This window comes from Cyanistes caeruleus, chromosome 3, assembly GCF_971803275.1.
Source record: "Cyanistes caeruleus chromosome 3, bCyaCae1.hap1.1, whole genome shotgun sequence".
Lineage (NCBI taxonomy): Eukaryota > Metazoa > Chordata > Aves > Passeriformes > Paridae > Cyanistes > Cyanistes caeruleus.
Genome location: NC_141703.1, coordinates 62,065,864 through 62,082,086, shown reverse-complemented (window position 1 = coordinate 62,082,086; position 16,223 = coordinate 62,065,864). Strand labels below are relative to the sequence as shown.

The window sequence follows — 16,223 nt, the reverse complement described above, 5'->3', positions numbered from 1 at the left end:
AAGTCACAACTTTCATTCAACATTGTGAAACATGGAACAGGAGACAACATTGTGGTGTATAACTGCCAGTTGTCATGAAATGGGGAAAGAAAAGAAAATTACTTTCCTTTCCTTATTGATGACCAATGCCCAATGGCAAAATACACGTGATTACTACCAGTCCCACTTTAGACAGAAGTCGTAATGAGCTGCCTTTTGTTTTAAATGAAAAAGGACAACACCCGCATATATGTTGTTTTTTCCATCAGAAGATTAACACAAATGCCCAATAATTCATTTCTTTGAACAAATACTTTGTTTGTTTTCCAGTTTTAATCTTACTTGGCAGGAGAAAGAGACATTTTTAAAAAAATGTATATCCAAAAGAACATTTAAACTCACATATGACTCAAAATCTTGCATGATTACAGTGTAAGCTTGACAGTACAGCCTGACAGTCTTACTTTTATGGAGGGCAGAGCAAGTAGCTCAGTCTCAACTATGTTTGAAAGGTCATGGTGAACAGGGGAAGTTCCCAAGGACTAGAAGAAAGCAAATGTCAGTGCAATCTTCAAAAAAGGGCAAGGAGGAGGATCCAGGGTGTTAGAAGATCTTTAGCTCTGGGAAGAAGAGTGAACATAGATTCCTAGAAGCCATTTTCAAATGCATTAAAGACAAAAAGGTGATTTGGGATAGTCACTATGGATTCACAACAGGTAAATCATACCACACGAACCTGGATGGCCTTCTACAGTGAGGTTTCCAGCTCGGTGAATGAGGGGAAAGCATAGCTAATGTTTATCATGGCTTCAGCAAAGCTTTTGACACTCTTGAATAACACAGAAACTGATGAAGCACACACAGAGCATAGGCACCAAGGCAGACTGAAAACTGGACCGAATTCCAGTCTTGAAATGTCGTGATCAGCAGTGCAAAGTCTAGCAGGCAGCCATCCACTGGCCACCTACTGCAATGGCTGACACTAGGACAGACATGGACTACAATCTTCCTTAAAGATCTGGATGATGGGGCAAAGCACATCATGAACAAGTGACACAAATCTGAGCGGGGAAGCTGATGCACTAGATGGTTGCACTGCCACCGAGAAATACAAGTTCAAGAAGTTAGAAGGCACTAACATGCAAAACCAAGTCCCACCACTCAAGCTATCCAATTGTAAGCAAGTATCAGTCTGGAGATTGTAGTTATTAGCACATACTGTGCCTCAGCTACTATGTTCTACCATAGGAAAAGGTTTTTTTTTTTCCTTAATAAGTTCATGCAGTAATATAGATATATAACTTCCAAACTAAGACACAACTTGGCAGCTATTTGGTCTCATTTTTCCATGAAGAAGTTCTTCCACAACACAGGTTTTCATACTTCTTACAAATCTCATCTCATCTCTGCACCAGTTCTGCTTTTACCTCAATCTCTAACACACGTTAGATGCCTAAAGCTAAACAAATACATTCCAGATGAAGGATTACTATCTTCTACAATGTCAGTCAGATTACTATCTTTGAATGTCAGTGATGTGTTGGAAGGAAAAAAATATACTTAAGTTTCCTTACCTGTTGTGCTCCATCCCCACTAACAATAGGGGAAGTCAGAAGAGGGATTTCACTACTTATAATTGAAGTGGTATCCAGTAACGGTGGATGTTCTGCCATCATTGATGGTACACTAATTCACAAGATCACCTGCAAAGAAAAGTTACTCAGATGGTTAAACTATATAGATATTTCTGAATAATTAATCTTAAAACCTGCCTCACTTTAGAAATAACAACAACAACGAAAGAAGATTATGAAATTAGACACCGTAAGAAAGTATGTTTCCACAACAACCAGCAATCACACAAGCCTGAAGGTGTGTTTTTGTCAGCTAGTACAAGCCTTACTTATATAGAGAGGGTGGTTTACACCCCCTCTAGCGGCTGAACCTCAGAAGAAGACAGATCACTGCCCTGGAGCTAGCAAACCTGAATCTTTTAACTTTGTAACAAACCAAGGTTTCATCTGACTGGCACCGCTGAAAAAATGCCTACTGAGGAAAAAAGAAAGAACAGAATAAAGCAGTTGCTTTAGAACCTACATACATAGTGCTCTTATTTATGTGAAAATGGTAAAAAACCAAGATATACTAACAGGGCCACTTACTTCTTTTTCTCTTTTAATAATCAACCCACTTTTCCTATTATTATAAGGGATAAATATTTACTTTAGGAACAACTCGTTACTAGGAAATGTTCTAGTGAGGAACAAATAAATGAATAATAATAAAAAAATCTTCTGCACAATCTGACAGTTCATCATTTTAAAATTTATTAGACACAGAAATAAAGCTATGTCCCTTTGATAACCAGGGTCCCTTTATTCAGCAGCTAAAACTTGAGGAGGAAAGGAAGAGATAATGCCCACGCATAATTGTAATCCTCATAACCATATTACAAAAAAGTCCTCACTAGCACACATTGTAAAGTTACAAGAAACTTAGTAACAAGAAAAAAAGCCACAGAGGCAAGAGGCCTATAAAGCAGTGATGCACTTTAACTCTGAGGAGTATCACATAACAACGATACAGAACGCAGGATTCAGCCCAGCATTCCTTTCAATTATATTAACAAGTCATAAGTAACATATATGATGACATTTTGCATCTTAGTGATATATGAAGACTGGAAGGAAGAATTAAGACCTAAAACATTGAAGATTAACATTTTTCCATGCTGGAAATAAGTACTGCAAGTCTAAGAAGCTGCTTTTGAAATTGCATTTAATTTTGTTTAAAAAAAATATCAGTAAATTACATTGGTTTACTGTACTGGTCTTAACTCAATCCCAGCTCGACCTAGTATACTTAGCTTTTGAAATGAAAAAAGAATTAGATCAACAAGAATTGAGAAACTGATATTTCTTCACAAAACAGAAAGACAGATGGAAAGAATTCACTAGGGGTGAATGGCACATTCAGAATTCCCACAAGTTAATCACATTTTGCTTCTGAAAACAGTGCTTTACATCAAACATAGACATAGGCTGAGAAGAAGCTTGTACAGTATTTCTAAAGCAGAACTGCCTCTCTTAGCCAGTACTTACAGTAGCCTGGTGAAAAAAAGTAAATACAATTTTAGAGTTACAAAGCCTGACAGCCAGAAGTGCTACAGGCTTTTACAAGTTTTGCCTTGATATCATCTGTCTGCTGAAACTCCCTACAAAGACTTCCAAACTTCTAGTTCTGATATACCGTCTACTCATAAACAGAGGTATTTACTAGTTAGAGCATTAACTTCAAATGGAAAAATACCTGATAAAATGGAAGAAGTGATAAAGTCAGCTTAATGACACTAACTTCAATAGCAAGCTCTAGAGATATTTGTCTAGCTGGTACAGCTTTCTACTCAGAGGCATTGTCTAAAACTTCATCCCACCCAATGGACTGCTTTTACTTGCTTGCCCCTCTAGGGTGGATGCTGTAGCTCTTCTGTGGGTTGAAATCTGTATTGCAGTGCTCTCAGTACTAGAGGACTCACGCATTAACAAAGCACTACAGGCCTCTTGTACCGCTACACATATACAGGACAGCTCAACTATTCCCATTCTGATGGTTGTCCTACTGTAAAACTACGAACTTCAAGAAAAATGCATTCTAACATTATTTAGGTGATTCATTTCCTTACGCAGTATAGTGTGCAAAGATTTAAATAGGGGAGAAAGAAAAATCTCTCTAGGTTAAAACGCTCAAACCTATCTGTGATTACTTAAGAATTCATCAATGCCTATGCCAAGCTATTTATACCTACTTAGCCAGACTAATTGGTCTCTCAAGCAGTAAGGACAGGGTTTTTTATTCCTACCTTATTTTAAAAGCTTTCCTCATCAACAAACAAATACTTCAGTCTACAGTCAGTCTCTGCCACATCTGCAGGTGGGCAGAGGGCTGATGAAAGTTATTTGGATTACCTTTCAAGCCAGCAAATTTGATGGTAAGCTTCCTAGGATATTACCCAATGACTGTTTAATGTCATGAATGCACACGCCTGCACAGCCTGAAAGCAAGATTAGAATCAAGGCATCCCTCCTCCAACAACAGCTACAACCAGGCTTGATGTCACACCATTTCTTGGTCTTACAGCTCCAAATATTTTGTGCTACTATCTAAATTGTCACAGAGAGAAAGGTAATTCCAACCCCCCAAGCAATAATGCAACACACTCATGACCTAAGCTGGTTTGAATTTCCCCATGTTTAAGGTAAATGGAGCTCATTATTTCCAAGCCATCATGATAATCACTGGTCTCTTGTATCAGAAAGCACTAATTGCCTTTATCAGACACTTTTGACTGAATTCGTAACTTATGATACACTCAGTGTGATCACCATTTATTAGGCATAAATCAAAACATGCCTATCAAATTGAACACCAGTGATAATTAAACATAACCTAAACTGACTCAAATACATATGTCATTACAACCTGTTCAGGCCTTCCAAGACAGGAGTAGCTCTGAACATGTCTAACATCTGGTCTCAGCACTAAATCATGCCCCTAAGCACCATGTCTACGTATCTCTTAAATACCTTCAGGAAGGGTGACTCCACCATTTCCTTGGACAGCTTGTGCCAATGCTTAACAACCCTTTTGGTGAAGAATTTTTTCCTACTATCCAACCTAAAAATTCTCCTGGTGCAACTTGGTATTTCCTCTTGTCCTATCACTTGTTACCTAGGAGAAGAGACTAACCCCTACCTGGCTACACTCTCCTTTCAGGCAGTTGTAGAGAGTGACAAGGTCTACTGTGAACCTCCTTTTCTCCAGGATAAATACCCCCAACTCCATCAAGCAGCTGTTTGTCATCAGACTTGTGCTCCAGACCCTTCCCAGCTCCACTGCCTTCTCTGGACACACTCCAGCACCTCAAAGTCCTTGTAGTGAGGGACCAAGAACTGGACACAGGGTTGTAGTGTGGCCTCACCAGTGCTGGGGGACAATCCCTGCCCTGCTCTTGTTGGCCACACTATTGCTGACACAGGCCAGGATGCCATTGGCCTTCTTGGCCACCTGGGCACACTGCTGGCTCATGTTCAGTTGATGCTGACCACCACCCCCAGGTTCTCTTCCACTCCTCTTCCACCAGGAAGCTTTCCATTCACTTGCATAGGTGTTTAATGATTTGATTTGTATGAAAATCAGGTTCCCATAGTATGCACCCAAGGGCTTAAGTTGGTTGTCCGCCTTTGGCACCCAGTCTTTAGTGCCTTAACTGGGACACAGCTAAATTCCATGTTTGGATTCAAGCATTTGATTTATTCTGGAGACAGAGCACACTGCTCATCGATAAACCCTGACAGGAGGTACTATGTAGAATGTTATTCCTGACACCCTCTACAACAATAATAAAAGTGCTACCTGTCAGACTGTGTAATCAATCTAGGAAAAAAAATAAATGTTTTCTTGACAATACAATATTAGATTTCTCTGCAATGTCACTGAACTAGTCCTGAAGACTAAAGGTTTAAACTCCACACCAATGTGGGTCTATACTACAGGTTCATCAAAAGCCTTCTCCCCATCAGTAGTTGGGAGGCAGCAATCCGTACAAGTCAGTGCACGTAATCTGGTCACACAGTAAGATGTGGTATGTTACCATTGGAGGTGCTTTTTTTTTTTTTTTTTTTTGCTATGAGGACAAAGAAAGATACCAATTTGAAAAGAGAGAGTGTGTGGAAAGAGAAGTCAGCTAAAATGTACAAAAGGTTGGCATCAAGACAAACAGAAGTACATAATAAACATATCTTGGAAATAAATTATATCACATTCAATGCAAGGATCTCAAATGTGCACAGAGCCTTTAGGTCAGCAGATCCCAGTAGCTTGCATTCAAGACCTCTTGAAGATATTTACCTTTGAAAGACTTGAAAATAACTTGGGTCCTAAGAAAGTCTTAGAGGTCTGGAAGAAAACTACAAGTTTTGCATTCAATACTGTGTTGTAAAAGGGACAACCTAGTTCTGCTAGCAAACAATAATCTGAGGCCAATACTGCAAAGTTATTTGTGAAGAACTAAAACACAATTAAGATTGAAAAAACCTTGTCCAATTAGCTTCATACAAACCTTCTGGTGACTGATATTGCTGAAAAAGGTAGTAATAAGTGAACTGGAAAAAGAAGCTTAAAATCTTACTTTGCATTAGAGAGCATTTCTCTTCACTAGAAAAACAGAACAGACTGATTAAACCTGAATGGACAGTCCTTAAATACTAACAGTAAATACAGAGTTGTTGAGCCATGTAAGTTTCCAATAGGAAGGGAAGGTATGAGTTCTTGGCTTCTCATTACAGAACATGTTTTTAACTTGCCTCAGAAAAAATGAAAAAAAGGAAGTCAAAAGGAAGTCTGGAAATGACAAGCCATGACAGTGATAAGAGACTGAGTCATTTCAGTCAACTAAAATGGCATGAATAGCTTAAAAAGTTAGAACAAAAAGTGTTAATGCATAAAGGTAAAGCTCCTGTTTCTAAAACTAAAAATAATGGACTCAGTCCCGTGAAGTGTTGATTCTGACAAGGACAGAATAATGTAAGTGGACAGTCAAACACAGGCTTGCCAAAAGGCTTTATCAGTTATATCAACAGGTCTACCTCCCTTAGCAACATGGATGGAGGATGTTTCTCCTGCCTCTGGCTGCAAATACCTACCATCTCTGCTGGAATAACTTCCCAAGCTTTGCCTCCAATTTCTGACTTAAAACTGCTGCTAACTGTTCCAAGTGTTAGAAACAACTTCTTGAACATCATTCCATATTGAAAATACTGAAAGCAAAGTACGTGCATACCATAATTTCATCCTTAATCCTCATAAAGCTGCTCTGGATGATGTAGCTGTCCTCCAATTCCATCTAGTTCTGGATATACTCATTAATGAGGTATTGAAAAGGGTATAAGAAAAACAACTTGCATTTGGACAACAGGTAAGGTTCAGCCTGCAGAACCACTACAAACAATTCACTAGCCTATTGTCAGGTTTTCTGCATCATTGAAAACTTTGATGCAGCAGCCTTCAGAAAGGGTAAAATAGAATGTGGAATGAACAAAAGGATTTTTTTAAGGCCTACTCACTGCACTATTCTTATGGACATATTAAAAGAGACCAGACAAGGAAGAGGACACATTAGATGAATAGGTAATTCTCAGTTGCTAAGCACAGAAGCAACTGAGAAGTAATTTGCTACTGGTGGAGCATTAAATGCAGTCATTTAGAAATCTACACTGTTTCATGCACAGCAACAACTGCTGCATGAACAACTATTTCATCTCTAGTCTTGCTACTGAATATACTGAAATAGTAGCAGATATTCAGTCAATTCAGGACTGCAAACTCAGTCTACACTGAATCTGCCCTGAACCTGTTCTACAGTGCAAGAACAGGGTTTCTTGACTTTACAACCAAATTGTGTAGGTTAATGCTTTGTACAAGACTTGCATTGTAACCTACCTATTGCCCACTATGCCCACCTGAACTGCTATTAATTTTCCCTATTATCATAAGAATTTGAAAATACCTTGAAAGACTTTTCTGAAGCCTATCAAAGCTGAAACAGTGAGGGTATCTAAATTTACTGGATGTGATTTGTTTAGACTCCAGTGCTTATGCCTGAGGAACCTTTAAGGAATGAATTACACTAACAAGGCAAAAGGTTAAATGATGTTAAAGCTCAAGAACTGTGTTCCACTCCATAGTTCCATAAGCAAGTTTGCCTTCCTGAGCTCTAATGACAATTTAACTCAATCCTTAAATGCCTTCAGATTTGGTCCTTAACTGTTTCTGTGGCATTACCCTCAAGTTGTAAAGCACAATACAACACTGCTTTTTACTGTGTCAGTTGTTCACTAAGGGTTAAGGGTGTTGCAAGGCTGAGATCACTGGGCAGTGCATTCAGTGCATTTCCTCTGCACATGCAAAGGATCAGCATTTCCATCTCCAAGAGACTAGCAGCTGATCTTAAGGGTAGTCTCTGAAAAACACATCAGCATTATATCAGCTGGATCACCAAGGTAAAACAACATGAGTCAGCAGCACGTGTCCTGTAGCAACGAAGGCGTATGAGGCTGTATTAGCAGAGAAGTACAGCCAATGGGCTGAGGGAGGCGATTATTCCCTGCTATTCAGTGGTAATAAGCTGGAATCTGGAATACTGCGTTCAGTTTTCTCAGACACCTCCTCCTCCTCCCAGTATAAGAGAGATGCCACAAAGACTTCCTAGGCTTAGGCCCATGGAAGACAAGGAGAAGCTAAGAGCACTAGAGTAGCCAGGGGTCACCTGCTACCTGAAGGATGCTGGTTGAGAGCTTTAAATCAAACTCTTCCCGAAGGTGTGTTGCAGAAGCACAAGAGTTTGGACAATGCTTTCAGACACAAAGTGTGACTCCTGGGGTGTCCTGAGCAGTGCCAGGAGTTGGGATCTATGACCATGACAAGTCTCTTCCAACTCAGCATATTCTATGATTCTGTGATGGGCATGCATTGCACCACTGGCAATTCTGTCTGCCCACAAAGATAAAAACAAGGGTATCTTGAAAATGAGAGTGGTGTAGCACTGACATACCTTGCCCTGAGAGGCTGCAAAATTCTTAATCCTGTAGTCTCCAAAAGGGGTCAACACAGGCTCCAGCACAAGTCAAACTCTTGGCATGTGAGAAGAAAATATTTTTTTCACTGAAAAAAATTTAAATACTGGTTTTCATCTCCATCTTACTTTCCTTTTTTTTTTTTTCATGTGCTTTATAGTATACATATATCAATAGAACAGCATATGCATATAATTAAAAAGATTACATATATGGGAAGTGCATGCTTAAAACATTCTTTACTTATGGGGTACATGACCAAAAAATTTGGAGACCAGTGCTGTTGAAAATCAAAACCTGACCATGCAAGGTCCTACCAAAGGGCTGAAGAAGGCAATCTCCAAAGACTCTGTCAAGCAGAATTCTCCTATGAATTCCAGAACATTAGTCAAACAAAATACAACATATAATGCCAAAGTTGAATAGTTTACATTAGATCAGAAACCAGAGAGAAGATGACTGCTTGCCTCCAAGCTCTTAAAAGCTGTCAGATTCTCAATTCAAATTTCAAAGCAACAGTGACAATGCTAATCAAAACTCAAACTTGGACATCTAAGGCTCAGACTTTGGAAGACATACCAATAACTCTGCCCATAACAGAACTGCTTTATAATCTGGCCTTTCTCCTAAAATAGGAAGGCTGCATTAGAGGATAATTACAAATTAAAAAGCTACACTTTCACATGAACATCCTACACAAACAGGCTTTCCAGTTCAGGTGGGATGTAGGCACTACTATGATAAATGTAGTGAAATCTAGTAACACAGCTAGTGCTGCGTACAAGAAAAACATATGGACCACTCTTTTCCTAGAGATTCACTGCTTCTAGTTATCAAATTTGATACAAAATATAATTATTTGGTTTATTTACAACTAGAGGACTTATAAGGCCATACTCCACAGTGGTATTGCTGAAGCCCACTGAAGGAGAAACTTGGATTGCTGTTTTTTTTCCTCAGTTTTTATGACTTACAGAGTACTGCTCCTCTACCTACGTATCATCACAATGCTTACAGCAACTTAATACTCTTTCACATCCTAATTCTGTCAAATCTAGTGAACAACATACACAAACTTTTATCATTCCAGCGAGCTGTTCAGAAGAGCTGTGAATTCTACACCACACAAGGACAGAAGTTTAAGCAGGGACAAGACAAAAGAACCTAACACAGAAGTGTGCAGTGTAAGAAACTGGTTTAATGAAATCAATACTAAATGTTTCCAAACTGCATGTTGCTCTTACACAAGAAGTAACAAACCTATGGGCTTTTTCATTATTTCTTTGTAAGTACTGCAGTTTCATACATGCTCCAAGCAGTACCATATTACAGCTGCCAATTCCAGGTTGCCATAAGCTATGTTTTCCCAGTAGGTTCAGCACTGCAGAGTAGGTGTGCATTCCTTCTTCACCTGGGTCTTCATGCAGCTACACTTCCCCAGGAACCACAGGCAAGGCCCATCCTCCAGCCCAGAAAACTTCCAGCAAGAAATAAAAGCTTCTCTGAACAGGAGACAACACTTGGGTTTTGGCAAAGACCAAGAAATGAATTTACAGAACCTAAAAGACTGTAAAACCATCACCCAGTAGTAATGTATTAAATGCTCTTATTCTGCCTTCTCCAATATGGAGACAGCAGATACACCTGAAAAACAAATACCTTTCAAACAGCTGAAGCAAAAAAGCCCTATTTTATATATATGAGAGCCTCACATCTGACTCTTCAAAAAGATGTAAGCTACTATTTAAACTTTACCTGTGATTGAGACATTTTTAAGTAAATACTCACCAATGTCTGTTCTTTAGTGTCTACTGTGAGATAAATGTATTCTTTTTTATTTTCTACAGCCCTCAAAATGTACTTCCTTGCCTGACGTCAGACTTGTAAAAATTTTCTAAGAATTTATGTGAAAAGAGTGGACAAATAGAAGTGCCCAAGATGTACAAATATGCTAAAATGAGCAAAAATTCTAGACTATTCCAATGCAGCCCTAGAGTGAAGAGGAAAGAACAAAGAATATACAACAGATGTTAGTAATATCACTTAATGCACTACTGGAAAAAGCTCAGATAGAGTGATGCAGCTGGTGTAGAAATGTATTAGAATATAATTACCCAGAGATCCATAAGGTGTAGCTGAGCTATTAAAGTTATGAAGCATGCTGAAGAGTTTTGTATTTGTTTTCAAGAATCAGAACTGAGCAGAAGGATTTTAATTTCTCTCCCTCCCTGTACATTTACCACATTTTCCAGTCAAAGAGTTTCAGATGTGGCAATTACAGTACACTTGCTTTCCTTTCTCAGTTCTGAACTAATTTTTTCAATTAATATGTTATTTATTTAAAATATAAACTGTTCCTCATAAAGTACTTTTTCTGTTTTAGAAATGTTTTCCTGGGACATTTGATGAAATACTTTCCAACAGAACAGATAAGGACTATTTTTTGTTAGAGGAAGAGTGTTCTGGGGAACATTTCTCTTTCACTAATTTGTCAATCTCCTTTTAAGTACAGTGAAAATGAAATGGCTATTCCCTTCAGTGCTGGTCATAATACTAAAGTCTCAGATAGGCAATACAGGAAAATGATAAAAATAGTATCATTTCATAAAGTAAATCAACGAAGTCTGACAGTCACTTAAGAGTGAAGATACACTAGAGGTTTTAATAAGCACTGGATGTTCCTATAAAAAAAAAAAAAAAGAATCGACAACATCTACCATCAATATGGAAATACTTCAACTGTTGTCACAGACACTCATTCAACATAATTCTCCAGGTCTGAGAAACATGATCCACAACTCTGCTCATACTATTTTACCACTGGAAGGTGAACATTAAAAGGTATAAAATTAATGCAGTACTCTTATGAAGGAAGCACTGACTGCTGAGCAAGTGCAAGTTTCATGTCAACAGCCAAACAGTTACCGGATCTGACTCGTGCCCAACAGTCACCTCCTGATCTACTTGGAGCAAGAATTGCCAATCCCACAACAGCAAACCTTAGCATTGTAGGGTTTAGTGTGCTATAGTAAATTAATACTTATTTCAGGTTACCTTCATACTCCAGACTGTAAACAGCAATGATTTAGGAGCAGTTTCAAATGCAGTTCATGCATTCATGCCATGGGTACTATAACCTATATAAGAATGCGTAGTAGATAATTGAAAATACCCCAGCTGTTCAAGTTTAATGCATTTGTATTTATGAGCCAACAGTTTTTGAATCTGAGCCAAAGAGGCTAAGTTTTTAATAGTAGCTGATGTAGGAAACTAAACTTTTGAAGGTGAAGACTACATAGAGGAAAAACTAGACAGTTATAAACCAGTCATCCATAAAGGCACAATATGTTCATGGACACTTACTAGCTCAGCTTGCCCAGCAGAAGTGCTGAACGCTTGACTGTACACAGCAAGACCAGTGTAATCAAAACTACTTCAAAACACCACATTCTGGTTTTAAATGTTGTTATTACTATATTATTAAAAAAAAAATTTACAATCCTTATCTGGATGAAGTACATGCAACTTGGAGCTGTTGCCTATAAATAATTCAGTACTTCCCCCCTATTTGCCTGTCCCTCTTATACCTTCAAAGAAGTCTAAGCTTTTAGCAAGGGGTAAGTACAAACCTAACAACACAAATTGGAATTAATCTGCTAATTTTATTTGGAATAATTTGATAGTGTGTATTTTACAATCAAAGAGCAAAGTGTCAGCAGCTAGGTGCAAACCTCTACCTAGTCTTTAGCAGGTACATTAATCCAAAGCACTGACGCACACACAGGGTGGAATACTGTGACCTCCTTTGTTTTGGAGAACCTTTTACATTTAGATACTCATGGGAATCATCCTCAAAAATAAATGAGTACAATGAACTGCACATTGTATTTTTTGCACCACTTGTAAAAGATCTGCAATGCAATTCCACTTTATTTGTGCTACAGTGATCTAAACTATTTTGTTTTTACACTCTTTTAAATCTCAAGAATTTCCTTAAACCCTCATAGTTTTACTTTTATATCAGCAAAATTAGATTCTTCTAAGCTTCTGCCAGGACTGGATTTCCTTCAGTTTGTTTTCTGAAAATCACATGGCTTCAAAACCAACTTGGCCTTTCCCACTTAACTGTTACTATTGACTTCATTTCTGTTTAATAACATGCTTAGTTTCTGAGAAAACAAGCAAATTCAATGCCAAGAATCAAGCTACTTCCTCATTTGTCATTGACTCCCTTTTCTCAGAGGCTGTGAGTAGCAACAAGAAATTTCCAAAATAATTTTTCATATGGTACCTTGAAGGCAAACTAAAAATATGGATATATTTTTATTAATGCCTGCAACTGGACAGTGAGATAAATTTATTGCAGATACAGCTGCTGGTATTGGAGCTACAAAGAGTGCATGACTCAAGCAGAATGAGCAGCTATTAAAGAACTCTTATGAAACGGCTTTTTCCTGCTCATTCTGAAAAATGAAAACTGCGCTATCCAAATGGTGACATAGGATCAATGAGGCCACAAGTCTAAGAGACTTTAAAATTTCTCTCCACTGATTCTTTTGGAAAAGCTGTAGATCTCTGCTTCCATAAGGAATAAGACAAATCAAGACAGGCGTTTGAAAACTACTTCCCAAGAGTAAAAATTCACCAAAAAAGAAGGTCTTTTGAGGCCTAACAAACACATTTGAAGGGCATTCTATTATCAAGAATTTAAACTTCCTCTAAGTCAGTTCTGCTAAATCATTCTAGTAGATCCCACTTGCACCACTGCAAGCAACTGTCAACAAAGTGAATTAAACTGTAAGTCAGAGGCAGTTTAAAATTAATCATATAAGAATTGGTCTGTTTTAACACAGAAGTTTCCTGATTGACTCTACACAAAAATGTGCAAATACACAAATGAATACTAAATGTAGGAATAAACAGAGGAAGTGCGTCAAGAGGAACTGTTTCTGCCAGTGTAAATGCATCACGTTCATGAAGCTACAGACCATGATAGTTAAAAAGGTCAAGAGCACCCTGCTAGGTGCTTCACTTTCCTAATATTAAACTCAGTCACAGTGGCACTGAAGCAGTTACTTGTATCCCATAGAAAAAAAACCTGAAACCAAAAACAACCAGAACAGTCAATCAGCATCTCCACCTGAATGCAACTCATGAATGTCTGAATGTGCTATTCATTCAAGAGTTCTCCAGTGGAGGAGTGTCTGCAACTACTGAAGGGGAAGACGAGCAAAACAAGAGCAGGTTTCTCAGATGATATTAGCAATCCCTTCTCCCAAGTTCCACACCATCCTCCTAGAAAAGTTTTTGTTAATCAAAACACCATGGGACCAACTAGTTTGATTGTCCAATCAAGTCAGGAGGACAAAGCTGCTCTTAGATTCCTCTTTTACATATGAAGTTGCAACACTGAACAGTTATCAATTTGTTAACAACAAGAGTCACAAAATCAGAAACTGATTTGTTTCGAGCTATGTTGCCATGATGTACATACTTAAATGTACTGGGGTACTTTTAAGATCTATTACTTGATTTATGGTAACTTATCCTCACCATTGAAATGCCAGCACTGAGTGGAATGTGCATATAAACTAATATTTTTAAATGGGGGCAGTCAAGTTATTAGCAAGCCTGAGAAAATTAAAACAAAAGACATTTCAGCTGCATCTAAGACTAATCATTGCCAACAGTAACTGCTGACTTCCATAGCTTCTTTGAGTCCTAACTTCTTACTACTTCATTTCAACATCTTCAATCCACTTTCATACTAGACTAAATGGATAATACTTGTCTTTTAGTGTCATCCTCCCCATTTAAATTTTTAATAGACTCTACAGGATTTGAAAAGGCATAGTAAGTCCTGTGTTTCATGACATTTATTCAGAAAGTCCCCTAACAGTCCATCAATATGTATTGTGAAATACTACTGCATAGTTATAGTCACAGCTCTCTCTCATTGCCAAGACATTGCAAGTCACAAAAGTTTGTGCTGAACCTTCTTATCCATTCAGTTTCTGCTTACAGATTAGTTTTCAGCTACCTGCACACTTTTTGCAGATCATTACTACTTGATTTGCTATCCTTACCTAAAATGTGTTCTTCTGCCACAGAGTAAAATTACTCCGCTTGCTATTCTGTTGTATCCATTTCCCTCTGTGAAGTTATCTAGTAGATACAGTTCTTCCAGTTAAAAGGACAACAAACAACAAAAACCAAAACCTTGCAGTCTAAAAACTGCAAGTTAGAGAAGAAGGATTTATTTTATAATCAAAGGAGTAAGACCTGGTATGGAGTACTCTGTGTCAGTGAGGGGAAATGAGATAACAGCTGGGCAGCAGCCTACACTTGTAGGATCCTCTATACCACTGATATTTGGTCTATACACTGGGGAAACTCAGCCCCATTTAAAAGGGAGTATTTGCACTTGTGAACTACAAAGTTTTTTTACTTTTTACTGCCAGTAACAGTAAAGCTCAAGGTTTGTCACATTCATTTTCACTTCAAGTTGTTCAAAATCAAAAGCAAGCAAGAACTGAGCTTCACAGATTAAAATTCTACCAAAGAACAAAAAAAACCAAAAAAAACCACAAAACACCAAAGCAGATTCAAAAAGAACTGTTATGCAGAAGGTAAAGCTAACATTTGTGCCCAGCATATTCCTTTTCACTTCCAGTTACAGAATAAAGTTACTACCTATCCATACCTGTCACAGGATAAATCCTTTTGGACCTTGTTGAAGACATTTATTACATCTTAGAAAGTGCTGTTCTCCTCTTATTAATGGCTAATAAAAATTACCTCTACAGGTCAAGCTGGGATTGCAAACTTGTAGAGAATTTAATTTTTGACAACTTGTTATGTCCCAAGTAATTAAATATATAATAAGATACAGTATTTTCTACTGTCTATAAATGCAGAATTTTGCAGAGTTATCTTTTCATCTGTCCTAAATGCTTTGGAACAACTCTGGCAGCAATATTGTGGGGAGGTACACCATAGATGTGTTCAGTGCTCCTGTTTAACTTCAGTGAGCTTCTGTTGGGTGGTGTTTGATGCTCAATGTACTAAACTGAAAGAGAGGATACCAGTGTTAACCTAAATGATGTTCTGACTACAGAACAGCATGACCAGAAGGTCCACATATCCTGAAAAAAATAAAAACTTAAAGGGAGACAAAAATATTAATTCTGTTAAAAGAACTGGTAGATATATTGGTAGGTCTGGTGAGACTGAGGTAAACAAATGTGCTTGCCTAGACATAAACAGTGAAAATTTATTGAAGCCATGAACAAAGAGGGCTAAGTATGTCCAGTCTAACTCAGTTTGAAATGTGCTGTGAAGACATCACTGATGAGCACGGTGCTAAAGTTTCAATAAAGTATTTAGAAAATAAAAGGATATTCCATTCCTGAGATACTGCAGTTCTGAATACAAAAGCTTTCAAAATCAGTACATCCAAGAAGAGTAATAACACAGTCCTCTACACAACTGTGCCATCAAAGTGAAGACCAACAGTTTTTGCAGCATGTGCTGTAACCAAAACAGATTATCAATACAACCAAGAAAAGGTGCATAACCTAAAAAGTGAGTACATCAAGAGTCCACCATGAAAGG

At 37.9% G+C, this 16,223-nt stretch overlaps 1 protein-coding gene across 8 annotated transcripts in view; it reads right to left on the bottom strand.

The window, feature by feature from the left end:
• The window catches only part of FNDC3A (fibronectin type III domain containing 3A), a 113,450-nt gene that overhangs the window by 93,205 nt on the left and 4,022 nt on the right, over positions 1-16,223 (bottom strand). For 6 of the 8 annotated variants that reach the window (XM_086881305.1, XM_086881307.1, XM_086881313.1 and 3 more), the window contains exon 2: positions 1,554-1,682. In XM_086881305.1, the coding sequence (XP_086737431.1) occupies positions 1,554-1,655 (102 nt within the window). In that variant the 5' untranslated portion in view covers positions 1,656-1,682. Of the gene's footprint in view, positions 1-1,553; positions 1,683-8,587; positions 8,698-16,223 lie in introns of all 8 variants that reach the window. The other 2 variants (XM_086881306.1, XM_086881309.1) reach the window with 1 other exon arrangement.